At 40.8% G+C, this 27998-nt stretch overlaps 1 protein-coding gene across 11 annotated transcripts in view; it reads left to right on the top strand.

Moving 5' to 3' along the window:
• Positions 1 to 27998, top strand: part of BTRC (beta-transducin repeat containing E3 ubiquitin protein ligase) — a 119127-nt gene that overhangs the window by 84382 nt on the left and 6747 nt on the right. For all 11 annotated transcript variants that reach the window (XM_050976038.1, XM_050976035.1, XM_050976034.1 and 8 more), the window contains 10 exons: positions 5897 to 6128; positions 10689 to 10875; positions 14440 to 14536; positions 15424 to 15561; positions 16039 to 16157; positions 18468 to 18717; positions 19381 to 19499; positions 23649 to 23759; positions 24363 to 24441; positions 27737 to 27930. In XM_050976038.1, coding sequence (XP_050831995.1) covers positions 5897 to 6128; positions 10689 to 10875; positions 14440 to 14536; positions 15424 to 15561; positions 16039 to 16157; positions 18468 to 18717; positions 19381 to 19499; positions 23649 to 23759; positions 24363 to 24441; positions 27737 to 27898 — 1494 coding nt within the window. In that variant the 3' untranslated portion in view covers positions 27899 to 27930. The remainder of the gene's footprint in view (positions 1 to 5896; positions 6129 to 10688; positions 10876 to 14439; positions 14537 to 15423; positions 15562 to 16038; positions 16158 to 18467; positions 18718 to 19380; positions 19500 to 23648; positions 23760 to 24362; positions 24442 to 27736; positions 27931 to 27998) is intronic.

Raw genomic sequence — 27998 nt, 5'->3', positions numbered from 1 at the left:
TTTCAGTGAGCTTTGCAGCGTGGAAAGTAATTCACTACTGAGCGAGTAAGTCCATATATGAGCTAAACCCATGGTTAACCTCACAGAGGCTGTTATGTGAGATGGAGGCAGGCAGAAATGGGTAGATTCTAAACTGAGCTTTTAAAATAAAAGTAAATGGAGTGAGTTGTTTAATGACCTAGCATTGTAGCCTTGCTGTCAACTCAAACACTGGAAAAACAGGTTCATCCTACAAAGGAGAAAAATGAGGAGCTGGCTGCCCTACTCATGTCTCTCAGGTGCTATGGCTCATGAGATCGTGTTTTTTATGGTGAGACAACCCCCTCACCACCCCCCAGTTCTCAAAGCGAAGGAGTTCTTTAGAGGGAGCTGCCAGTGAAGAGCTGCAAAGGAACTTCTTTCCTCTCTGCTTTGCCTTGGCAGTCTGGGAATCAGTTCTGCAGCATTTGGTAATTGTAAGCCTAAAAAAGAAGAAGCCAGCCATAGAAACTGAACCGGTATCCTCTTAATTATGGTGTTACTGCCTTTAGGCCATGCAAAAAGCACCCTTTGAACTGCATTCTCAAATAACTCTCTCTGCCTTTATCAGCCATGGAGGGCTGACATACCTCAGCTCCATTTCACCATTTTTGTTACATTGCTGTGGTTGCATTGTTGTGGCACTGAGTGCTACTTCATCAAGGGCAGTAGCAAGCAATTCCATGGCCACACAAGTAACTTTGGGAAAGTCAGCTGGGCTGAGGTTCTTTGGCTAAGAGCCCCTTTTCAGGCATCAAACCAAATCATCCCATGGCCATGCTGGTACTTTTTAATCCCTCTGCTTTTCCCACATGCTTCTAACTTGATCCTGAGCTTTTTGCTGCTGGTGAAAATAGTTTCATGTTTGGATTCAGATTTCTGCACATTTTTAATGTGGTCAATCTTGAAGAATATTCAGGATATAGAGGCAAGCATGGCTTTGCTTCCACTGTGAAGCTCCTGTCTTTCTTCACATTCCTTGGCTTCTGGACATACACCTCTGTGGTTCCTTTCTTTGTCATTCCATTGCTTGGGTTTTTTTCCCCAGTGTCTTTTATCTTGTGAGTAAAGTTTGAACAGTACGCAGAAAGTTAACTGCCTGGAGTCTTTTAAATATAAGTAACACGCACCCAGTAATAAGCTGTCGGTTGTTTTTTTGCTGCCTGCAAAGAAACATAAACACAGCGCTCATTTCTGGCAGGTTTTTACTGTCAGAGTTTCTCCTATTATATTTATCTTACAATTTGCCAGGGGGTGAAGTTATTAAGTTTTAGCAGCAGCCATCGATCAAGTTCACAAGTTAACACGATAAAGGCTCTGTGCCGCTCCGATCCGGGAAAATGATGATCCTCACTCGGTAATTAACTAAATGAGAAAGTTAAATCTTACTTGAGAGCTGGGAGAGATGAAAGAGAGGTGTTTGTCAGTTTCTCAGTGGAAATTAGAAGCAGTTTTCTGCAATTCCCTAAGCTGCTGCTCTGTCATATTTTACATAAGCACTGGGAAAACGTCTTGTAATTAGTGCTGTCATGGAGGATTTTTTTTGCTGAAGGATGTTGGAATAATTCATTAGATTATCAAGAAAGGCTTGTGTCCTGAAATGATTAGCACAGTGAAATTTAAACCATTAACGATAACAAGTTTAGAGCTTGCTGCAGTGCAGAGGCACCCGGGGTATGTCTGTGCCTATTTCAATCATTTCTTATAATTAAACATTATGTCCTCTTTTTTCCTCCCTTCACTAAGACCCATCCAAAAGTCCTGTTAAGGTGGCTCTGTCTAGATCAGTGACTTAACCACAATGGGCAGTGCAAGCAATTGGAGGTGAAATGCTGCAGTTGCAGAAAAGCAGTAAAGGACATTTGTCTGTGTCAGAGCTTCTAGTCCCAGTGAGTCCAGGAAGGAGGGAAGAAACCCAGTATGATCTGTTGGTACTGGACCATGGAAGAGAAGACCTCTCCTCTTACCTAGGGAGAAACTGAAATTTGCACTGGTGGTCTAAGCTCTCAGTATTTTCAGTGTGAAGATGTCAGAAGGTCCCAAACCTTGCTGAGATCATTTAAGCCATTCTTAATATTTTAGGAGGCAGTTTGTCCTTGACTTGAGGACATGTCTTCTAGCATTGAGTAACACAAAACCTGAATTCGTCTACCCAGTGAAAAGTGCCTGAACAAAGTCTTCTGCAATGACTAGAGGATGTAATTTTTTAAAAAACTGTATAAAAGTTGTGACCACTCATATTGGTGGGTAAACACTATTGTTGTTCTACAGTTGGGAAAGTTGCTTGGTTCTGGTTTTTTCTGTGCTTTAGGAGGCTCCTTGGTCCTCTGTACAGAACAAAACCAAAAGAAACCTTAGTTGTCATATATGGGTTACAGCTGTGATTTACCATAGCTGGTTTGTTCCATATGCAAAGCAGTAGATTTATCCAGTCTTTATTTATCTGAGTTGAAATATTGCACCTTCCTACAGTTGCAAGCCATTATTTAGATTAAAGTCCTTTCATATATTAGTCCTCTTCTACTTCACTGGGCATACAAATGTGCTTTGTGTTAAATGTAGCCATTTGGAGAAATGGTCTTGTAATTACGGGCTGCACTGGAGCATAGTACGTGGATCCCTGAGCTAGTACCAACCTGAGGCACTCAGTCCCCTGGGTTTCCTGGCACAGCTTATGAGCTCAGCTCAGCACTGTCAGAGGACACCTCTGCCATTCCTGCAGATGAGTCATGGTGCCCAGAGCCAGCTGGAGCACCTCTCAGCCCTCACACACAGGCCTTTGTGACAAGGGAGCTGGTAAAGCTTCATCTGTTCCAACTTAGGAGTTTGCTCTGTTACACCCAAATTTCTTCCCGGATGATGATCTACCAGTGCTTATTCTTATTCTTTGCCATTTTTGGAAGTGAAGTTTATAGAAAATGTGATTGTGAACAGTGCATTTGGATGGATATTTACCCTAGCAGTGCGGATGGCAAGTAGAACAGGTTTTTCTTTTTCAGGTGACGCCTGATTATTGTATCAACAGAGGGAAAAGGCTGTAGGTGATTCAATAGTACAGATGCTTGATGATGTTGTTTTGTTGATGCTTTTTTTTGTAATAGGCCTTTTTCACTGAAGTGCCAGTGGATTTTCAGGAATCTTTAAATTAAAATTCTGGAACTTTTGTTCTAAACTGTAGTGTGAGTGATTTGAAACTGTCAGTTTACCTGTCTCTACTCTGCAGAGCTGGCATGTTCATGGCATGTCCTGTCCTCTTGATCCTCTGCTGGCACTAACCATATGCCATGCCGGGCACACCTCTGGACTTATGCTCACTCCTTTTGGTGTGAAACCAGAGCAGGCAAGGGTGCAGACCAGGTCTCAAGTGACATTATCAGAATGCAGCTGAAGTATGAACCTAAAAAATATGGTGTTCTCATGTCCACTGATTAGGACATAAACACTGTAATGTTCTTTTCTTTGCAGAACCACTTTATAAATCTGGAGTTCCACTTCCAGAGCTGTTAAAAGTGCTGGTCACTGGATTCTTTAATTTACTCGTTATTCCTATCCAAGAAGCCTGTGTTCAGGCAGAATGAATTGTTTTGTCCCATCTAAGCCATCTATTTGTACATGCATAAGCCATGACTTGTATTTGCAGATGTTGCAACTTCTGTTTGATACCACAAACCAGTGGTAATTGGGGAAGTTGAAGGCTGCTGGGAGAAGGGTGTTCAGAAGACAAGGAAAGGCCAGAACATGGTGCCACCCTGTGAAAGGAGCTGTACTTTCATTAGCTTTGCACATCAGCTGTATGCTCTACTCAGGCTCAGCATGTTAGTCAAACTTCAGAGTCCCTCAAATTAAAAGACACTTGCATAGGATTTTAAAGAATGCTTTGTAGAGACAATCTGTTTTTGTAAGATGCACAGCAAACAAAATGAAAAATTAAATGAGATCAAACTTGTAGGTTACATGTCCCCACTGTCTTAATCCAGCATTTTTACTGGGGTGCCTGTATTGCAGGCAGTTTAACTGCAGCAAAAATTACCAGAATCCCTTAACACAGGCGTTCAGTCCACTGGTAAGCATCTTTTGCCAGGCCCTTAACTACTGTGGCCTTTGCTAGAAAAATTCCAGTCTTTCATACACAGGACTTGATGCCCACAGTCTCTTTAGTGATTTCTCTTGGCCCAAGAGAGAGTTTTTCTTTCCTGCTGCCCAGTACTGGCTCTGTGACTTGTTTGCAGTAGTGCTGTCCATGTGAGGATTGAATGAAATTGTACCTCACTGTCTTTTTCTTGTATGATCTTGCTGGACATAGCCACACACAGCCACAGCCACGTATTTGCAGGGAGGAGTGGGGGTAAACCTGAAAACATTGCGCTGCAGAATGGAGCACTGGTGGTGTGATCACCATGTTCTGTGTTCTGAAATAAGCTTAAGTCAAACTGTAATCCAGAAACAGAAAAAAGCTACTTGTTAAAAATCACAGCTCTTTACTGTCTTTTTCTACCAAAGGAAGGTTTGGCTCTCTAGAAATGTTGAAAAGAGTATTTAGGTGCATTATGTCTAAGGAAATGAAATGTATATGGTGATCAGTTAAGTAGATTTTCAAATTTTCAAATTTTGGTGTTCCAAAGTCAGGATTCCTGTTGGGATTGGGTGGTATTGAAGTTCAGGAGTTATTAATTCCCAAAAAATGACAAATGTCTGCATTCCAAATCTACTACTGGTAACTAAATTTTGTGGTCTCTAAATAGCCTGCTGTTTTGGCACTTGCTGAAAAGAGGCTTTTTTGTTGTTTTTCCTTTTCCTGTAAAATTGATTAATCATTACATACCTTTTAGTTCATTAGATATCTTTGCAGAGAGATTTAGGGATTCATTTTTTTCCCTTAAATTTAGTAAGGGCCCCTGGCAAGGTCACTGCTTGGAATTATTATAGAACAAAAATAAGGCGTCCCTACCTCAGTATTTTATGTGTTCTTATATCTGTAAGTTATTTTTAATTATTTGATAATTAATGAAGAACCTCTGTGTGTATTTTGACAATAAAAAAGATGTGAAAATATTGACTGTTGTTATAATGCTGTCTGGTGTTAAACTGTTGCAATGAAAGAGAGAAAATCACATGTTTTCAGCTTGAAATAGAAACTATTTGACCAGTATAAGAAAAAATAATTTCCCAGCAAATGGTTAATCTTACTTTGACAAAGGATACCCTTGCAATGCAAAATGCACACTTTTCTTCCAGTTAAATCATTTAGAAAGCAGAATTTATATCTTACTATCAAGTAGTAAATTGAAATGTCAGTGTTTTGTTTTGTCCCTGAAACTCTTCTTTGAGCTGGCTCCTTCTGACAAGATATTAACAGTGCTCAGAAAGTTGAAAATATTTTATTCTGTGAAAGAAGTATTTACCAAATGTCAGGGTGTATTTTAGCTGGCTTTGCTCTCGAGGTGTAATTCAATTTTTTTCATCCATTTCGTGCATTCCCTATGAATTTTAGCAGCAATGCATTCTTCAGAAGAAAAAAAAAACCAGAGTACAAATGCAATTTGCTGTAGGTGCATTGAAGTAACTGGTATATGTGTATTAGAAGTCCAAATGTATTTTACTGTCTACATGTTAAATAAAGTTGTGTTTATGTTAAACTGTTGCTGAAGGTTTCCCATGTGACCAGAGTCCTTTGTGTGCAGCTGTGGCACGAGGCAGTGCATTGTCCTGCAGGCTGCACTCGGGCTGACTGCACCAGCCGGGATACGTGGTCTGACAGCTTTCACATGTCGGAGTGCTTTTTGCCTTCTGTTGTCTGCCCTCTAAAAGAAATTGTACAACTGCTTGTGTTTCTTCTCATATGTGTTATTTGGGTTGTTCCTCTCCTTCCTGTTTACAGACGAAACTTGCCAATGGCACTTCCAGTATGATTGTGCCCAAGCAAAGAAAACTGTCTGCAAGCTATGAGAAGGAGAAGGAGCTCTGTGTCAAGTACTTTGAACAGTGGTCCGAGTCTGACCAGGTGGAGTTTGTGGAGCACCTCATCTCCCAGATGTGTCACTACCAGCATGGACACATAAATTCATACCTCAAACCCATGTTACAGCGGGACTTCATCACTGCACTGCCAGGTACTTCTGCAGGCAGAGGGAGCTTGCTCCCTGTCTTTCAAAAAACTGTTCTGTTCCACCCTACCCTGCTGGAGAGGTCTCTCGTAGGGTCAGTTTGCAAAACAGATAATAGCTTTTGAATGAAAAGCTCAATACCAGTATGAATGTCATAATATTTTAATTTGTGTTCCTACTGTATGTCAAGGCATGATCTAACACTGTCATGGTTTGTCTAGGAGTAGCTGATAGCTAATCTATGTATTGCATGGGTAGTTATCCCAAGCCACAGGGCAGGTAGTTGTGCTCTTAATGCCCACAACGATGCATGAATAACCAAAATTTTTAAAATTAAAACTACTACTCTTTCTGGTTGCTCTGCTGAGGTTTTCCCTTTTCTTATTTAGATATTTGTCTCTCTTTACTGAAATAACTTTCTGAAGCCATTGCTTTGATTATGTGTTTATTGCTAATAGAAAATGGAGGGCATAAGAGCAAAACATGGAAGTGTTCTGGTTTTTACACCTTTGTAGTGCTTTCCATTGAAAATATTATCCCAGCTATTCTCAGATGTGGCATTGGGAAGATCTCACAGAATGCACACATAAAGTAGTGTACATGCAGTTTTTTATCCCCCCTGTCTTATAGATCGGAAAACTAAGGTGGTGAGAGATCAGCAATAGAGTTTCAGAACCAAACATAAATTCCTGGCTCTTTAGGTCATATTTTTTCAGACCATTAGGTCATACCTCTGTAGATAGATAAGTAGTTAGACACTTAATAGATTAGCATTCCCACGCCATGGGTCCTTAGTTTGAGAGGAACCTGAGCAAGTGGTACAGGTGTTGTCTCTAAAGAGCCAGTTGAAGAGAGGTGTTTCTTGCCAAAAGCCTATTCCATGGATACCTTTATAGAAGTGCTGAACTTTTGGCAATTTGATCAATCTAGTCACTTGATCATTCTTCAGAAGGGAGTTCTCAACATGAAATATAAATTCTAGCCTTAAAAGATGGAAAAAAGCATGTTTAACTGTGAATTGTATAAAGCATAAAGGCGCTGCAGGAGTTTTGCTAGGAAGTTAAATAGGTAGACTCATTGGATTTTAAGCTCATTGTGCCCAGTAATCAAATGGCTGCTGTAGCATTAAAAAAAAAAATCTTAGTTATGCTAAGTACCTGCTTTATGTTAGTTTTTAGTAGTCCAATGGCAATAATCTTCTTGTACTTAGAGCAGCATTATAGCTTGTGGAGCTTCTCTGTTTCAGAAAAATAGGAAGTGTTTGGAAACTGCATTGGTTTCCCCACTATTAAAGTGGAAGTATACATGTAGGTGCTTACACAATTTTCCCAGGTCTTTCTCCATGGAACCCCATGAAAGCACCCCATGAAATCAACACATCTCACTGCTCTTGGTTAATTTCTTCCTACAGGGCTTTTTCTGAGAATTTTGGGCAGGTGCTATAAATACTTGTAGAGACATTCCAAATTTCCTACCCATACCATATTTGTTACTGGTCTATTCCCAGTTGCCCAAGAAGCAGCTGATTTTACTCTATCAGAATGCAGAATAAATAGGAATCAAGCAGTTAATATGTGAGTATTTTAGTAGTTGGGGGAAATGTGTGCGTAAATAATGTATGTGCATCAATTTACATATTTACAAAGTGCAAATGTCCTAGTGAATATCACTCTGAGGGAGAAAATTAATGGCAAGGAATTGCACTGGTGCAGACTCTACATTCTGTGCAGGATGTCCTGAGTATAAGCAGGTTCTAGTGAAGGGAATGGGAGGGAGGAAGGTAAGAAACTGCCTAGGAGAAAGTGATGAACACAAAATTCTAAATTAAGTCATATAATGAAAAAAAAAAACCTAAACTCTGAAAATATTTTTTATCTTTCTGAAATTCTCAAGCGTTCAGTACTCTGGTTTCATTTTTACTACTTCATTCTCTCTCCTGCTCTCCCCCTTGAGTGAATAAAACAATAAAGCTACTTCAAAATCATGAGGCATCTTATCTCTGTCCTCCTAGCACAGTCCCAAGGAATGACCAGAATTAAAGGTAATTTCAGATCATGGGCGTGTGTTACTAGTATAGAGTAAAGTTGGCTCAGATTATTTTCCCAGTGCTTTGAACAGAATTAAGGTTGTTTGAAAAATACAGCTTAACTGTGTACTTAACAAAGTTTGTTCAGTTTCTGAAAAAATAAGGCTTCTGCTTAGCATTTTCAAGCTATTTAACATTTTTTATGAGGAAAATAATTTTGATAGGGATTTCATGTGTCAAATAGCTGAAACATTCTTGTTGGTTCAGAGAGTTGAAGGGCTAATCGTGTTTCACATCCATTTAGCAAAATCTCCTGTGAGCAGAGTTTTCCCTTTTTAAGGAAGCAGTGCTTTGTTAGATACATGCCTCAGTGAGTTGTGCTGTTCCTAAGAAACAAAATAATAAAATTGTGTTTGCAGCCAATAGCTCTGCCCATCCACTTATCATAAATGTGAGGAGGTGAGGCCAAACCATTAATATTCTTCTGCTGCAAAGGGTCTAGTATCAATGGCAAGGGATGACTTAAGGACATGGCAGTAGTTAGAGCCCCTTATTGCAGCCAAGATCTAAAGTGCAACTCCTAATGAAATAGAAAGGGCACATGGGTGAAGATTACTGTGCCCAGGTGTTGCAGTGTAGCCCTGCTTCCTAAAACCACCAGTTGTTCCCGATATATAATATTAATTCATCCAGTGACACTGCTGACTTTAGGCCACCTGTAAGGATTCTATGGAGGCAGGCATTTGTAAGTGTCCTGGTGGGTCTGTAAATGTCTGTGAGCCTGCTGGAAGCAGCACAGACTGGGAAATCTGCCATTTGCACATAAAGCTGCAGGAACAGGGCAACAGGATGTCCATGTCTACCCTGCCAGTTATGGAATTCCTGCAAATTCCTGTTCACATTCACTAAACCATTATCTTCCTCTTTCCACTATTTGCTGTGGAGTCAATTTAAATTTACAAACACTTTTTTTTTTTTTAAATAGTTGTCATACATGTCTTTTCAGATTAAATACATAATAAAGGCTGATGATGCTTTTATTTTGCAGGTTGACATCTAATATTGCATCTCTAAAGATAAGAAATGTCAGACCTCTTTCTCCACTCTCTGGTTGTGCCTGGTATCATTCACATGCTTTTTCTACATAAAGATTAAAGCATAAAATGCTGAGCAGAATGTCTGACCCAAAGTATATTCTAAGTTTAGTATATTTGAAAGCAGCAGGAGGAGCATGCTGAATTGTCTCATTTTCATGCAGTGGGAGATACTTTTGAGATCTTTTTGTTGAGGAAAAGAAAGGTTGTGTCATTTTTGTGTCATGAACTCTAATCAAAGTCAGCTGGTTGCGCCCATTTGGGTTTGCAAAAGTCCAGACATGTGACTGTAAAAATATACTTACTGCTTTTTCTTACCCTCTCACAAGCAGGGCCTGGTCTTTGAGGCTGTTGTTTTAAAAGCAAGAAAACATGTATTGAACTTTGTCCCAAATGTGAACCAGAGGGGAGATGCATGTAATACCAATCTGCAATGCTTCATTTTTGCTTGGACTGAACATTATGCCTGAGGGGTGATGTGGTCTAAACTTTCACAAAGCGTATGAAATTCAACCTGTGAAGTGAGATAATCTCTTGGTGGTGTGTCTCACTTGTGAACTAAACAGCCTTCAAGAGAAGCTTTATTTACACAAATTCTTATTTAAAAGGCATCTTATTTTTCTGAAGTCTTGATTGTGATTAAATTTGAGTTGGTAAGGGCACATTTTTACTGACTACATCCATCCAGTTAAGAAATATAGCATAACCTTCCCTACATAGACATTTCATTGAGCTGCTTGGTGCTAACCAGGCAATTGCTTTACATTTCATTCCAGTCATGCTGAAGTAAAGCCAGTCGTGGTATTCACACTGGAAAATATTTGCAAATGGTATTATTTTGGTGCATATTTTTTCTTCACCCACTAAAATAAATGAAACTAGCAAACCTGCTTCACTTTCTCCTTATGCAGCCTCTCCTTCCCTCTTGACGTCCCTGTGCATCTGCATATCCTTCCCTCCCCACTGTCTAAAGGTACCACTACCCTTCAGGGCACACATTGGGAATATATATTTTTTTCTTCATTACATTTAAAAGCTACTGCTTTAGCAAAAACAGCTTTTGAGCCGTTGCAACATGAGAACAGCTGTAGCAGTGAGATGAGAAATGGTCCTAATATAGAGAGATTTTGGGGGCTGCGTTGCTGAGTTGGAAATGCCATCCATAGAATATCCCCCTAGTGCTAAAACCCATCGAAGTAGATTGGAATGACTTCTTGGATTCTTTATTATTTTTAATGACTTGTTGTGTTATATCCAAAGGAAGTTGGATAACACTGCTCACTCCTGAACTTAGTCTCAAATGCTCTTCTGTGCATTTTGTCCAGCTCCGCATGCAGAAGAGGAGATGGAAGGAGAGTGTATTTTTGTACTGGCAGGGGGAGTTGTCTGTCCAGCAAATAATGTTTTTCTGTTGTTGTTGTTGTTGTTGTTGTTGTTCTCCCCCAGCTCGGGGATTGGATCACATTGCTGAGAACATTCTGTCATACCTGGATGCCAAATCTTTGTGTGCTGCTGAGCTGGTGTGCAAGGAGTGGTACCGGGTGACGTCGGATGGGATGCTGTGGAAGAAGCTCATTGAGAGAATGGTCAGGACAGACTCCCTTTGGAGGGGTTTGTCAGAGAGGAGAGGATGGTAAGGAAACCGAATCTTTACCTCTTTTGCCCCCATTCAGGACTGGAGGGATTGTGTGTTTCAAACCATATTTGAAGAGGGTTATTCAGCACTGAAACGTCATGTTCGTTCCAAACCTGACAGTTGCTCACACCAAAAGTCAGCCATTGGGGAGTTAGGTGCCACATTTGGCTTTGTGGCAATGTGGGGGATTTTTTCTTCAACTTCCTCTTCTGATCATGCTCTTAGCCCACTGTGACAAGTGAGATACAGAGACTGAGATTTTTACACCCAGCTGTCTTTCAGTTCAAATTAAGAAGCTGTGTGTGCCTCAGGGGAACCCTAAACCGGTCAGCAGTTCAGAGCAGAAGAGCTTTTTCAGGAGTGGCAGTGGGGGAGCATGTGCTATGAATTAGTTCTTTCCTGATATAGGTCTGTTTGTTTTCCTCAGCAGATTTTCACTATTAGATATCTGTTTAATTTTCAAACTGGAAGCTGAGGGTAGGTACCATGGAGAATAGGGGACTTTAGAAATGCAGATAGATTAGTTAATAATCATCTGGAATAGCCTTACTACAATGTAGGTCTCACTCAAGTTTGAAGCTGCTCTGCTAACATTTCATTAGAACTTTCTCTCTCAGGGGTACACCCTTTAATACATAATTTTCTTTTCCAAGGATGTCCCTAGGATGTTGGCAGAAGGGAAACTGGGTATGAATATTTCATAAACAAGATAAAAGTGACAGCTCAGGCATTTTGGTTGCTATTAAAAAGAAAAAGATACAGAGTTGCAAACAAAGACTCCTGGTTTATGGTTAATTTTGTTATACTGTTTGTCTCAGGAAGTAAAGGCAAGTAAATCAGGATTATGAGACATTCTTAAAAAAATAAATACTACTTTGATCTGCTTCCAATACTGCAGTGTTTCTAAAGAGTATAAAATAAACACAAGCATGACGGTGGTAACTTTTGCATTTCTTTTAGTGCCTTATTCTCCTCAGGACTTCAGTCTTTTCTCCCTACTGTTGAGGTCACAGCAGGTCCTAAGAGGAGCTTGAGAGGTCATTTAGTCCTTTTTGTTTCCCATAGGAAGAGACATGTTTTCTTAAGTCATCGCAAATCTGTGTCTTAACTTGTTCTTAAAATCCTCTCCTGATGGAGATTCCCCAGGAGATGCCTGGGAAAAGAATTCAATGGTTTCACTTTTTTATTCTTTCTAACTTCAGGGTTTGAGAAGTTTTACTGTTATCTAGGTTGTCTTCCTAGCTACAGCTTGACTTGTTACATTTAACCTGCACAGATAAACAGGATAGTTTCTCATTCTCCTTTTTGCAGTAATCTTGTCCATGCTGGAAGATGAGCATGTTTCCTATGTTTTGGCTGCACTAGCCAACCATAATGATGTGTTATCTTGTCCTCTTACTATTTTCGGTTTTCTCTGTTTAGACCATTCCCAATTCCCATACTCCGTTCTTGGAGTATTGTGTAATCAGCTGAGTGTCTTCTGCTGAGGCATCACTGGGGTTTGCTCCCTTCACACTTTAGAAATAACATTAACACCAAATACCAGTCATAGAGACACCTGACATTTCTAAATGACAGGTGCAAAATTTTGCTTCTCATCTCAAGGACAGTCACCATGTTACTGCAGCTCTTCTTCAGGTTTTTGCTACGTGCTGGAGGTTACTTTGACACAAGAGCAAGTTGTGCCCAAGTCTTTCAGATTTTCCTCTGGTTATCTCTGTGATGACCAGATAGAGCTGTGTGGTTAGGAGATGCAGACAGGAAATACCCAGTGGAATTGCATCTCTGCCATATAGAACTTGTAATCAGTGCTAGCTCTGTGCATGGCACAAGGAGATTACTAACTGGACGGTTCAGAATGATGAACAACTGGTGTTACTTGGTTGCAGCTCTTCAATTTGCACATGAACTGCCTGATTTCAGCATTTGCAGTTCATGATTTACAACAGAAACTGCTCCCCCCCCACCCCATTCTGCAGCATGGCAGCCTTCACTGGCAGATTGTAAGGGTTACACAGATTTAGAGAAATATAAAACAGAAGCCCAAAATCTGGGCATGCTTGTGTACATCTGATTGAATTGGCTGGTCATCAAAACCTGCAAACAATAGTTCCTTTTATCCCAGAGCTACAGCGCAACAGTTACTGGGATGCCGTGGAAATTCCAAGCAATCCTTCAGCTGAACAGTAAACAACTGACTATGCATGCAGCAGGGCACCACTTACAGGTAGCAACCAGACTTTGTGTTACATTAGCTAGTAAAGTTAGAAAGAATAAAAAGGTTTATAGGCACACAGGCTTCTACACAGGTTTTTCTAGACCTGCCCCAAGTCTTCCAGGATGTCTCTGAGGTATTCTGTGCATCACGAAAGAGGTTTTCGTCTTCCTTGACCAGTAATGCTGATTTTCATGAATGCACTTCCAGGCATACAGGGATCACAGTAAATAGGCATCTGCCTAGTTAGTGGCTCGTCTGCATCCTTGTGTGCCATCTTCATGTGTTTGTTCCCGTATGCATGTCTGCTGGTCATTATATTTAAAGAAAGAGGTAATTCCTCTGTCCAAGCATGAAAGCACCTTTCTCTTGAGTTGTACTTAGAATTCTTGACTTAAAGAAGTATCAAAAGTTCTTTTCCTGAGATTTGTCATTTTGCTTATCCAGTCCTGTAGTTTGGTATTGCCTTACAACCCAAAGATTTTGGTGCATTGTTGTGATCTCTCCAGTTCAAGTATATCAGGGCAGTTAATGTACAGTCTCTGAAATTAGTTTTGAGGTGTACTATGTAGAAAGGATGGGAAGGAAATGCACAAGGAACTATTGAACAATTAATTATGCTGTAATGGAGCAAGGGAGGGAGAAGTGGAGAGCTGGCCCAGTGTAAACTCTGTGCCTCTGATGCCAGGATTACACTCGGAGGCATTTGTGCCTCTCTCCATTTTGTGAGGCATGTTGCCAGGCAGAGCAGCAGTTAGTACGCCCATGGTGGGGTTTACTAGCTTCCACACCGTGTTTGGTGGCTTCTTAACTTCAGGATGAGAAATTAAAGTTTTTTACACAGCAGGCAGTGATTGTCGTTTACAGATTTTTTTGGTAACAAAACTCTAGCTTGGGATATGAGTATTCCAAATCAGTGTTGAGATGAGGGAGGCACCACAGATGAGGTGTTGCTTACCAGCAGAGAGAAGTAGCAGTAAAATGTCCATGTACCCAAACTGATACTGTTCCTGCTAATGCAGATAAAAGCTAGCCTTGAATGTGTAGAGGATTTGAGGGTTCCTTGGCTTCTTTCATTTGCTTTGCATGCTTTATTTTAAAGCTGACCTCTGATAATGTGTGTGAGTATTGCAAGCATGAACCACTGTCAACCCTTACTGAGCTGAATGGGCCCATGTCCATAATAGAGAATTTATTTCTCTTCCCCGAGTTACAAGACACAGATTTTTCTTGGGTATTTCAGTATTAAAATGCAACACTGACATGTGTCAGGCAGGGCAAACAAACCTTTCTCCAAAATGCTGAAAGATGATTTGTGTTCAATGGAAATGTTCTTTGTCTTCCAGGGGGCAATATCTATTTAAAAATAAACCTCCTGATGGAACTGCGCCACCCAACTCCTTCTACAGAGCACTTTACCCCAAAATTATACAGGACATAGAGGTAAGAAACAGCTGCCAGATATGGTGGTGTTTCACTGTTGGTTTTTTAGTTTTGTTTTTTTTTAAACGTACCTGATTTATTCATGATGCTGAAATTCTGGGGATATTCCATTGCAGTGTAATATTTCATTAAATCTGACATGTCTGTGTTTGTCTGGAGTTCATAGATCTGGGATAGTTATAAAAGATCCTGCTGCTCCTTTAGACAGAGGATGAGTTGCATTGTTCAGTGAGCTATTTGCAGGTGGAGTCTCCACACTTTGCACATCAGCAAAGTGCGATATCACAGCAGCACTGTAACATCTTGGGTTTCTGTTTTCCATGGTACTTTGCCCTTCATGCTGCAATGAGACCTAATAGGCTGTTACAGGAAGATATCAAGAGCTGCAGCAGGGAGAAAGTGCCATTTTTAAGTCTGCAGTCCTAAGACTCAGGGAAACAGGAAGCAGCTGAGCATGTTTGCCTTGCATTTAGTGTGAGCAAAATGGCATGTTCTGCTTGTTTCCTAGCGGCAGAAGCAGTGCTTGGGCACTGTTGTGACAAGTTTGTAAATGCATTTAGAGCTCAACTGGGACTTTCTCTTCAGTTATGTAGCTGTTGAGTCACAAGGGGCTAAAGGTTGGAGATAGAAAAAGGCTTTTAGGTTACTTCTTCCTCACTGTTCCCAACAGCACAGATCAGTTTAGCCACGATATGTTTTCCAAACATTTGTCTGTTTAATTGGTTTTATTACATGTATTCTAGAAAGCAGTTATGTCATTGTATGGGCCTGATTGTGGGAAAAAGCTTAGAGTGTCTGCTGCCTTCTTAAACAAACAGAAAAAAAGAGGAGATAGTTCTGTGCTTTTTTTCCCCCTACATCTCATTTGTTTCCTGTCTCTCCTCAAGACAATAGAGTCAAACTGGCGGTGTGGAAGGCACAGTTTACAGAGGATCCACTGCCGAAGTGAGACAAGCAAAGGGGTTTATTGTTTACAGTATGATGATCAGAAGATAGTAAGCGGCCTACGAGACAATACTATTAAGGTGAGAATGCTCCATCATGGCATACTAATGGCTTGGAGTGCCTATGCCATAAATAATAGTGTCCTAATTTCAGTGACACCTACCCAGTCTCTTGTTAGTAACCTAGCCTTATCCTTCCCCTTCCCCCATCTCCCACCTGCACAGCAGCTATTCTTTTATCTGGCTAGAGAGACTGTTTTCAGACAGACAGGCTTCACCAGCAGAGTTTCTGTCCAGCAGTAATTACAGGCTATGTAATTACTGGGCCCTGTATGCTAGTGAGACGGGTAAAACCAATATTCGTAGTAAAGCAGTAATATCAAAGATGTCAATGTATTGCACCAAAGAGCCTGTAGAAGACTCTGCAGATGCCACTAAAGAAGTTCTAAGTGCACTATGGAAGATGTGCTGTAGTAAAAAACAGTTTAGTCAAACCAGTAAGTGCTGAAAGATGAAAACCTTACTGAACTGTCCAGTTTTGAATGTTTGCTGTCTTAGATCTGGGATAAGAATACATTGGAATGCAAGCGAATTCTCACCGGCCACACTGGTTCTGTCCTGTGCCTCCAGTATGATGAGCGGGTGATCATTACTGGATCTTCAGACTCAACAGTCAGGTGTGTGCCCGTGATTTGCACCTTTCTGTTTGCCTCTTAAGATTTCAGCTTTGCAAGCTGCTGAAATGATCTCTTCTTAAATGTGTGCTGTTCAAGCAGTTCCATGAAGTTGTTCAGCATTGTGCTGTCCTTATCAGATGTCCATGCAAATCGCTGTCATGGAGAAATGAGAATCTAAGCCAAGGCCAGTCAAGGTCAAGATGACTTAGGAAGGCCATCTGGCATTTCACCAAGCTTTTGCATGTTTTGACACTCCCTGAGAATGTTATAAATTCTCTTTGAGAATAACTTTTAAAGAGTTGAGGTTTTCAAAGCAAGTTTGAAGGTTTAGTTGTCCATTGTCATTTAAAAAAATATGTATGACTAGATATCCTATGACTTTAAATTAAATTTTAGCATGATGTTTCTTTTCATTAAATCTTTCTAACCCTGCTTTCCTTCAAGTCTCCAGAAAAGGGCTGGACGCCTCAAAGTAGTGCTTGTGGTGCATGTTGTGCATTTGTGAAGTCCACTAGTCATATTGGAGGATACCAAAGAGTGTAAGACCTGTAGTGTAAATAGAGGCACGATGAGTTAATGAATTGCAGTATGAACTTGGATGTGAACGGGCAGGTCTGACTTCTCCATGTTGTTATATACTCCTTCCTTGTCAGAGTACAAGCACTGCTCATGTAGTGAAGTTAGACAGCAAAAAACTGCATTGGTGGCCTTTTCTGGAGCTATTACCATGCATTCAGATGGCTGCAAGCTCATCTGCTTGTATAAACTACTGTTGTTAAGCTAATAGTAGTATTGTTAAGCTAATTAAATTGAATTCCTAACAAGTGATACATGCAGTTCTGCTAGGTTTTGAGGTCCTGTCATTCACAGGAATCCAGAATTTCAGCAACACTGCCTGCCTGGAGGTGATGTGGGAACTGCACTGGGCTAAACAGATCGCAGAAGAGAGGCCGATTTCTGTAACAAGCACTGTCATTTTCCATATCAGGCCAGGCAGGCCAAATTGCAGACTGGCTACTTGCCCAGGAATACTTTGTCTCCCACTGTATCTATAAATGTTTGTGCAGACCCCAGAGGCACATAGGATGCATCACTTTTATCCTTGGGTCTCCTCAGGAAGAGAGGTTTCATCCAATAGACAGTACAGATGGGCTCTTAATGCTTCTGAGATCTCAGGGATGCTCTTGTCCAAAGAAGTCAGTGGGTCTCCAGTTCCTGTTCAGTTTGGCAACCCTGTCTGCAAACTGTTCATATGTTAATGGCTCAGGTCTTTAGGTTTTTTTTCCTTTGCATTTTCTAATTGGAATGTGGTTTTCCTTCTCATTTAGAGCTTATAAGTTGATGCAGTTTAGTTTCCATAAGTTAGAAAATAACACATTAGAAGTGCTTCTCACATCTTGCCTTTTCTTATTGCTTGCCTTATTGGCAGCAGGAAGTTTTAACTTCTGCGAGGTCTGATGTGCCTGATGATACAGCCATTTTCTGCTTTCATATAGTGTATCTGGGATACAGGTGTGATAGTGCCAAAAGAAATCTCTTTATGCAGGGCAAAAGAGGTTTGCCAACAGAATAGCCCAAAATAAATATTTTTAAGGCTTAAAATTTTCATTTCAGGTAGTAAAAGTTCTGTATGAAGTTTTTGTCTAACTTGCATCTTAAATTATCTTTCAGTTGAAACAGTTGGTTCCAATAACATTAAACTGACATAAATGCTACGTCTTCATTTGAGTATTCAGTGCATTTCTGGAATGTAGCTGTGTACCAGATGCACCGCAGGGTAAATGCAAATCATGGTGCAACTTGTGGCAATTACTTGTATTTGTTTGAAAAGAATTGTCTTGTCTTCTGCTTCTGTATAAATTACCACTTGAGCTGATAGTCCTGTGAGAGAGGTCAAAAATTAAGCCTGTCAGGGAATTTACTTCTCCACATTGGCTAGAAATGAAGTGTATAACAGGCTGGCACAACCAGGAAACACCAGTCTTTAAGGCCATCAGTCTTCTACCTTTCCTCAGCATTAAATTCCCTTAATTAAAGAATGTTTTTTTCCTGTGTACATTATTTTTATGGTGTTAACTGCATTGCAGGGTTTTTGGCTGCTGGACTGTCTCAATGTACACATAATCAACAGGTTTATCTAATACATTTTTTAATGAACTATTTAATAGATGTAGATATAACTTGTGGTGTTTGCTTCTCTAATATCGCTAGAGAGTCAATTACCTCTCCCTGGCCCTCTCTGGCTCTGCAGAAAAGTCACAGTGCAGGTTGTTAACTCTCTTGTGTCTGGTTTGAAATGTGAACCTGCAGAGTGTGGGATGTGAACGCAGGCGAGATGCTGAATACGCTGATCCACCACTGCGAGGCCGTGCTGCACCTCCGCTTCAACAACGGCATGATGGTGACGTGCTCCAAGGACCGCTCCATCGCCGTCTGGGACATGGCCTCCCCAACAGACATCACCCTGAGGAGGGTGCTCGTAGGGCACCGAGCTGCCGTCAACGTGGTGGACTTTGATGACAAGTACATTGTATCGGCATCAGGTGACAGAACTATAAAGGTGAGGTGTTTCAGAGGCTTTTTATTTGCTGCTCTGGGGTATTTATTAACAAAGAATAGTGACCAGATGGGGAAGGTGGCCCTTGGCAGGATCTTCCTTTAGAAGCACTGTTCTTCCTCCTCCTCATTTGCACTTGTCCCTCCGCAGTTGAGCTGGCACAGCTCATTTACAGAACCTATAGCAAATCAGTTCCAGGTACAGATGCAGTTAAAAAAGAACGTTTTTTTCTGTGTTCTTTTTTGACTTGACCGCTTCCATAACCTGTTCAGTCATTTAAACAGTTATTAGAGGGCAGCATGGGGACAAAAGTGAAGGTGAGTGGATAGGAGACAGTTAACTGTTGCTGCTACAATCCCAGCCCGCAGCATTAAACCTCAGGAGAATCTGTATCATGTGTAAATAAAATCATAGTCCAAGAATACTAAAACTGGAAGCTAATTTGATACTGTGTGGCAAAAATCTTCTGTGTACAGTGACCCAACCTGCTATGGATTGCAGACTATAATCACAGGTCATCAAAGGGGTGATTTTCCCAGTCTTAATGGTAGCATCTTCATTAAGAGCATTCTGGATGCATCTATTTATCATACAGACACCATCTTTTGTTAGTCTCTTCGTAATAATTTTGTCTCTGTGTGGTTCCCTCCCCGCTTCCTGTCACAGGTATGGAACACTAGTACCTGCGAATTTGTGCGCACCTTAAATGGCCACAAACGAGGCATTGCATGTCTGCAGTACAGAGACAGGCTAGTAGTGAGCGGCTCTTCAGATAATACCATCAGGTGAGAGACACCTTCCCCATCGCAGGGTTCTATGCAAGCACACTGTCTCTGGTGCCCTGGGACATGCTGAGCTTAGGCAGCTGAAGTGCTCTGTACCCTTGTCAACTTTGAAATATGCTTTCTTTAGTATAGAACATTGGGAACTACAAGAAAGAGATATTAGAAGCCTGTTTTACTGTGTTGTCTTTCACCTCTACATCTCAAGAGTCCCATACTAATCAACAAGTTGCATTTGCTCTGACAGTTCTGGTGTTTGAAAGAGCTGGCAAGTACCACTTTCTACGATGTCCTCTTGTGATATTTTAATTGGACTATGTGTCTAGTTAAAGGGGTCAGATTTGCAGTAAGAGGCATTTAATCCTCTGCAGAAATCCTCCTGGGCTCTCGCCAAACTCTTCTTGTGGTACTTGGCACCTGGTTAAGTTTGGAACAGCTGGTTTAGAGCATGAAGTTCAGTTTGCTGCCTTTTGCACTTCTCCAGCTGCCCTGGTTGCAGTCTGAGATTTAACTCTTTCTGGTATCACTAACCAGAATTTCTCCCTACATCCTGCAGCTGCTGGCAGAGGGATGTCCCACTAATTTCAGGATGTATGGAACAAGCTTGAATACTAGTTACATGATATAAAAACCGGCTCTGTCATGGAAATGGGAGCAACAGCAACCTCCCTTTCCCTTTGTCATTTTTTTTAAGTAATTGTCTGCCTTTTGGTGAAACTTGAAAGCTGGACAGTGTAAGCAGAAACCCTTCACTTCACATGTCAGTAATGATTCTTCCTCAGTGAGAATGACCCATGCTGTTGTTTGCCTGTGGACTTGGTTTGCAACATGCTGCCTCTCCCTGCTCTGCATTCTGTAGAAAAACAGTGGTCCTTTGGTTGACATCACCAGGTCACTGTTCCAAATTTTAGTACAGGGCTGTCTGGAACATGATCAAGAGAGCTGAAACTTCCATCTCTTAATCAAGGGAAGAGGTATTACAGGCATTGTGTAAGAACTGCACCACTGCTGAGAACTGCACTTCAAATAGAAAAAATAATCCTCTGCAGTTGTACCATGAAACTTGGCCACAGAAGTAGAGCAAGAAATAGTTAAATACTACAGCAGCTAGGGAAGGATCTAAAATATGCAATGCTAATAAAAGTAAATGTGAAGATAGTGATAATGCTAAACAGGAATACAGTTACTTTTATGCTTACATTGGACAAAATCCCTACTTAATAGATAAATTGTGCTAGAATTTCAGGAATGTCAACAGTGAATCTTAATGGAAGTCAAGTTTAGCAGCAGTGTGAGCAAGGCAAAAGACTTACCCGATGCTGAAAGACAGTTTTCTCCCAGCGATTAGCAGAGGGTACAAGTCAGTAGGAGGATGATTAAAAAAAAGGTTGCTAAGTCATCTTTGTTGATGGCTTGGTGCTTTGTAGGTTTGATTTTAATCCGCTGTCAGATGTTGTATGCTGGACTTCAGTACAGGCTGATTAAAGAGCCCATTATTCCTCAGTTGCAGAGAAAGTTTTTTCTAGAAGATAAATTTGTGATTTCTAGTTTTGCAGCTGCAAACATTGAGGACATGCGAAGTAGCTGAGACATAGAAAAATTATTTAGGTTTTGATTTAGGCCAGAAATTTCACCTACTACATAGACATCGCTATCATTGTGCTAATTTCCATCTAGCAGAAACTGGTCCATCAAGTTTAATCCAATCACTTCAGTATCTTAGCTTCTAGGTCCAAAGTTCTTAATAGCTGCAGACAAAAGGAAAAAAAAATATGTAGAATTAAAAAGGAACCAGAGAATTTAGGGCAAGAAAATAAAATTAGACAATATCATCTTGGTTTAAGTTTTTAATGAGTAGTTGGTCTTCATGTGTCTATTTCTAGGGTGTGCACACATAAGGATCTGATACCAATCTGTTTAGACAACAGCATTCTCTCTAAGAGGTGGGGATTCAGACTCACCTGCCTTCTGTACATGTCCCTGCTCTGCTTTCAAGTGAATTAAAGGCTGAGATAATTGCAGACCTCCCTCTATTTCCAGAAGTTCCCCCAAAGTTATAGGAAAGAGCAGTGGTAGTGGTTTTGACTGCATACACACTTGTAGTGAGTTTTTTTTAAGTTAGTTCTCAAGCCTTAAGTTTCGTTCTTTTACTGTTTGTTTCTTGGAATATGTAAAGAAGTAGAAGTTGAAGAAACTTATTAAAATTGAGAAGGACCCTTGGCACCAACTCTGCTAAGAGACCCTACTCTTAATAGCAGTTATCCCCTTTGTACATGAAAGCCCATTTGCGATGTGACAAGGGACATAATCACCTCTTGTAATCCCATCCAGGTGAAACCTCAGACTGGGACCTGAAAATACAGGCCTGAGTTAGTGTGATGCAGCCTCCCAGAGCTGATGGCAATTTCATGATCAGTGGCAAGGAATGGAAACACATGGCACAAAAGTTCCTGGCACAATATTGCTCTTCAAACCTTTCTGCACCAGTTAATGTCTGGCATTGTCCATCCTGTTTACAGTCCTTGAGAGATGTAATGCTCTCTAGCAGCAAGAGTGCCTTTGGCTGACCTTTGTCATGGAGTTGCTTGCTCTGACCTTGACTGGTGTGCTGTACTCAAGTGAAAACTGTTGGGCCCTTCACAGATTCCTGAAAGATCAACTTCACAGATTGAAGAATCACTTTGAGCTCCTTGTTGGCTTCAAACATGTGCATAGACCTATCCTTTCTCAGTTCTACAGTGACTAAAACGTTCTGTTCATTCCTCTGTTGTCCAAAGTGAGAGCAGCTTGTTGTGGCAAGACAGCTGCAGTCTATCCACCAGCCTTGGGCACACATCAACCAGATCTGGATTATTGCCTGGGGAACCTCAGGAATAAAATACATGGGGATGGTTTATCTCTTTCTTTGTCTCTCAAGAAAAAGTGCCCTGACCTCTCAGCAGCTCCTTCAAGATGTGTCACCCAGAGAAATTCCACAAACCGCCATATTTCTCACTGCAGTGAAGTTCATGCCAGTCAGAGACTGAATGAGCATTTGAGATAATTTGTGACTGCTTTCTTTGTCTGTGTGTCAGGGAGTCAGAGCAAATATTGCTATTACAGGATTGCTGTGTGAGCAGAGCATGTCTCAGCCAGAGATGGAACACCTCTAGACAATACATGTCAATGAATTTCAGTTCTTGTAGGCAAATAATCTTTTTTTATCCATGGTAATTGGGAATCATGTCAAAGAGCTGGCAAAAGTATGGAAAACAAATAGACCTACTTCATAACTGTTTGAAGCCTTTAACTAGTTTTCATGGTAGTGTGCAAGTGTAAAAATTATGTATTTTGATTTATTCTCCATGCTGAAAATCCATCACAAGAGCTAAAACTCTGGGATAGTTACAGTTGAGAGAATAATGTGTTGCTGGGCCTCTTACTGTATACTGGCTTGGGTGCCAGAACTTTTTAAAAGTACTGTATTAATAGAAACAGTACTTTTCACATAGAGCCAGAGGAATTGTTTGAGAGCAAGAAGATAATGCATTTAAAATAATAAACACCGAGCATCCATTTTAGCTTATGCATATGCCTGGATTACAGATTAAACATACCTTCAGGAGGAGAAATGACAAAGGAAAAGGTCTTGTTAATTCTTGTACCTCTCATCACCACATTGATAACTTAATTTGTCTGATGGAAGTCTCCAAATCAGAAATGGGCATGTGGGGGAACAGAAGGGGGCACATCCCCCATGAAGGTAATCATATCAATTGAAACAAGCTGCCAAGAGGATTAGTAAATCTCCCTCTCTTAATATCTTAAAACCAAGGCACAGCACTTTTACAGACTATGAACCTCAGTAAAATAAAGTGAGGCTCACTGTGAAGATAACTGGGAGATGTCCTGTGATGCTAGAGCTGTACATACTCGACACAACTGGTTTGTGACTCATCTCCTGTGTGTTACTGTAACATCCTAGGGTCACGTGGAAAATCATGTATCCATTTAACTGTGGGAAAAGGAGTGATGAGTGTGGTTTGTTTGTCTTTGTTGTTCCATCATAATCTTTATTTTCAAGTTTCCATTAACTACATGCAAAGACCAAATGTTTCACTGCATTGCTAAGGTATTAAAAAATTTTTAATGTTTCTTTGTACTCTCTTCCAGGCTGTGGGATATAGAGTGTGGGGCATGTTTACGAGTACTGGAAGGCCATGAAGAGTTGGTGAGATGCATACGCTTTGATAACAAGAGGATAGTCAGTGGGGCATATGATGGGTGAGGATATCAGTGCAGTCAATGCTTTGCATCTTCTGCATGTCTCAGTGTCTCCCATCCCACTTTGTGCATCTTCCATACAAATATCAGACTCTCTGTCTGTCATTCTAAGAGGACCTTTTCATAGCCAGTAAATGAAAACCATGCTATAGAGCATAGCTTTCATTCCTCTTTTGAAATAAGTCCATGTGATTTGATGTGTGTGGTCCAGTTCTTGTGCTTGGTAAGAATATCTGACTGACTTAACCTGAAACTTCGTCCAGCTCAACCACTTTTAAGAACAATCTTTCCCATCTGTGGTTGTCTGCAGGACCATTTGCCATTACAGACAAGTTGTCTGCACTCCCGTGTGTTTCTGTTAGTTATTACCACCTGCTTTTTATGTGTTTTACTTTATTGACAGCATATTTTTACCTCCCATCAAGTTCTATAAGCTTTACAAAGGGGAAATGCAAGAAGCAGGTCTCAAGAGCAGAAGGATTGCTGTGATTTTCCTTAAACTGGTGTATTAGCTAAGTTGTATTAACAGTTACTCTTTTTCTGTGAGTACTTGCTCTTTTCTCTTTAACACAACCATGGTGTTTGTCTATTTTTCACCACTAGGAAGATTAAAGTATGGGATCTTGTGGCTGCTTTGGATCCCCGTGCTCCAGCAGGGACCCTCTGCTTGCGAACTCTTGTGGTAAGAGCTTTAGATAGAGGTGCTGAGGAAAGTGTGCTTGTTCAGAGCTACCTTGAGCTGTGAAAACTCAAGTCAGTTTAGCCCCAGTCTGCAGGATCTTGAAATAATTTCTAGGGGTCTGGCTTTTTTCGGTGTCCAACTTCTTCTAATTTTGCAAGTTATTAATTGCAAGCATTAAAAGTTAGAATCGCTGACCTTTTCACTCCACTCTGGACTTTTCAACAGTTTTATTCTGTGATTTGAAGTTAATAACTGAATCAATTTCTTAACTCATCCTTGGAATCCATATGCTAGTGGGTTTACATTAATCTGTGTGTACCTGATGATGTAGTAGTAAGTTCTCTGAATTGTTGACATGAAATTTCTTAAAAATATTACATTCCAAATTTGAGGAACAGGGAAAAAAAAACATACTTGGGATTGCTTTTTACTGCCTTTTGGATTCTTAAAGAAAAAGCAGGACAGAAACAGACAGTGAAATTGCCTTATGGTTAAACAGCAACTACTCTTTTCATGCTGTCCACTGGTTTCTAGTGCAGGTCAGTGATGGTGTGGTTAAAATGTCATTATGTGAGTGTTAACAACATTCACAGTCATGTTTAAAAATGGCTTTGCTTGGTCTTAGAATAATGTGGGAAAGTTGTGAGAAAAATGCCAGGACAGCCAAGGCCTTGGGGTGGTTCTAATAAGTGTTCGTCCACCACATTCGACCCAAAAAAAGGGCACTGTTGCTGGGGATAAAGCAAGATTTCAACCAGTACCAAAATCTCATTGAAAAATAAGTACTCTATGTTTTTATTTCTTAGGTTGAAAGTGTTTGGGCAGTCTTTCAATAGGTGTATGTTAGAACTTTTCCTGCTGTGGCTCATGACTGTAGACTGTGCTCTAAAACAGGATCGTACCAAGGCTGTCTGATTTTCTAAAAGTGTGGTTACTTCTCACCAGCTGAGCTGTGCTGGCTGACCTTCTGCACACCCATCAACCACCTGAACTGCTCCTGTAGTAGATTTCACTGAAATGCTTTACGTCACATTTGGTGCAGGCTGTGAGGTTACTGGGACTCAGTTGACAGGCAGTAAGATCATTAAGTCGTGCTACCCTTTTCCAATCATGTATTTGGACTATCAGCTACAAGATCAGAGTCCATGAGGGCTTTGACTGCCCGCAGGTGCTATGTTGCAAAACCTTCTTGTTAGCCAAATAGAAGAGCAAATAGTTTCATGGCTAAAATCCAGAAAAGCCCTTTGTCATTGGTCACCCAGTTCCAAGCTATGGAACAACTCTGTCCCCATGAGCTCATATTCTGAGATTCTAAGACTTAAGACTTGGTATTTCTGCTCCAGCCTGAGACAAATGTGTGCCTAGTAACCTGTAGACTTAATTTAACTGGTGTTATTTCCTCTGCATTTTTCCAGCAGTGGACAGCCAAAGTGCCCCAGCTAATTATATTATAAATCAGAAGCGGTGGGATGGCAACACTGTAGGAATCTTAACACATGGATACTCATAAATCCCTGTTTGATAGCAATGGAGGGGGCCAAAAGCAGGGTGGGGAGCAGAGGAAGCTGTTGTGGTGCTTTTAGGACTTTAATGACAACAGGGTGTCCTTATACCCGCTTACCCATGCTTTGGTGTTTTTTCCTCTTCTCTCATCCTCCAAAATTAAACCTGGCTGCACAATGAACATCATGAGTCTCCTGCTGCTTGTGTTCAATTTTCAAACAGTAGGAGGAAAGTGCACAGATAACAAATGTTCACTGCATGCCAGGTCCCTTCCAGTTTTGTCTTCCGTTAGCTGGAACAGTGGCCACATGAATTTGACAGAAGCTTTCCGTGAACAGAATAAGCTCACGGTTCAGCTTTCCTTATGACATGAACAGTCCAGGTAGGGCAACCTTACTTAGACCACAGTGACTGGGATCAAAAAGAGAGTTTTGAAAAGAACTTTTGAAAGTACGTCTCCCTCTCTCTCTCTCTCTTTTTCTTGGTCTCTCCCCTCCCACCATCTCAGTGAATAATCCATTAGTAGATCTGACTGTTGTAATGATACTTTTTGAAAGAACTTCTTTACTGCTATAACATAAAATCTGGAAAAAACCCTTCCCTTAAAAATAAGTGGGGAGACAGCAACTCATAAGGTGTTTATAAAACAAACTCAAGTTAGAAAATGAAAAAGGTTCCATTGATTAGAAAGTCTAAAAAATTGATCTTAGAATCTGGCTTACATTTGCATTTATTCTTAGGTAATTTTGATTTAAAGATTCAGAAATTCACTTTAAAACATCTGTTGTTCTTTGTAAACTGAGCTGTATTTTTGTAGTCTTGTGCTATAAGACAAAGATTTCCCATTTAGTAACTAGCAATTCTCTTTTGCCTAAATGTTCAGTATTAAAGTAGATTCAGTATTAAAGTATTTTAAGACATGTTTTTTTCCTGACCCTCAGAATCCCCTTACAATGTGTGAGCACTAAAGAGAAATGTGTGTTCATGGAAGAGACAGGGCTCACCATCACTGCACAGTTTCTGTTCCCTGGTGACCAAGGAGGAAGCCACTGCTCTTGTAGTGTCGTGAGCACCAAGAGAAAATAGGCAACGCACAAGTGAAAGCAGAGCGGATTTGCTCTGTGAAATCCAGGATCTTGCCATTGCCTCCTGTTAATTATGGTCTGAACTCTTGCCAAATTGTCATGCCATTTCCACTCAGCCTAAGAGCAGAATGCAAACTGCCTATAAGAATGCCCTTTCTAGATCATATTTTTAGAACTGCTTAGGAGGAATTACTGCTGTGTCACTGGACTTTACAAGAAGCTCCTCAGTGTCCTCCAGTGTTAAGCTGTTCCCTCTTCAGCAGTGGCAATGATGCCAGGTCTTGAATGCGAAGTTCTCATCTCTTACCCTGTAACCTACTGTACCTGGGAATGCTGTAATTTCAGGAGGGAGTTTTGCCATGGAATAAGGAAGACAGTGCACCTGTCAGACTCACCAGATGGAATTATGTGGGGAGGGAGTTTATTCTGCACGGTGTGTGTCTAATACTGGGATTTAAGGAGTAGTGAGACAACTGTAATGTAAGCTTCCTGCAAGTCAAGTACTCAGATATTTTCCTTGTACTCAGACTTTTCCTTGAGAGAGCATTTAATTTATGCTCTGGGATGGTGATGCACAGTGTGTCATCTGGGGTTTACTGACAAATTAATATGATACCAAAATCAAGCCCAAGTTCATCTTCCCTACTCCATCCCAGGTATCAGCTAGTTTGCAAAGTAAAATGCTCTGTCTCCCACTGGCATTTCAGGAGCATTCTGGAAGAGTCTTTCGACTTCAGTTTGATGAGTTCCAGATTGTCAGCAGCTCACATGATGACACCATCCTCATCTGGGATTTTCTGAATGACCCAGCTGCCCAGGCAGAGTCCACTCGTTCCCCGTCCAGAACATACACCTACATCTCCAGATAAATAACACTACACTGTACCTCACACTCGCACAGGTAAACAAAAAAAAAAACCTTTAAAAATAAGGTGAGGCTCAAAGGTGTCACTGTAGTGTGAGCCTGCT

The sequence above is a fragment of the Serinus canaria genome, chromosome 6 (genome assembly GCF_022539315.1).
Source record: "Serinus canaria isolate serCan28SL12 chromosome 6, serCan2020, whole genome shotgun sequence".
NCBI classification, from domain to species: Eukaryota; Metazoa; Chordata; class Aves; order Passeriformes; family Fringillidae; genus Serinus; species Serinus canaria.
The sequence above is the reverse complement of the archived record's forward strand: the minus strand, read 5'-3'. Positions and strand labels throughout refer to the sequence as shown.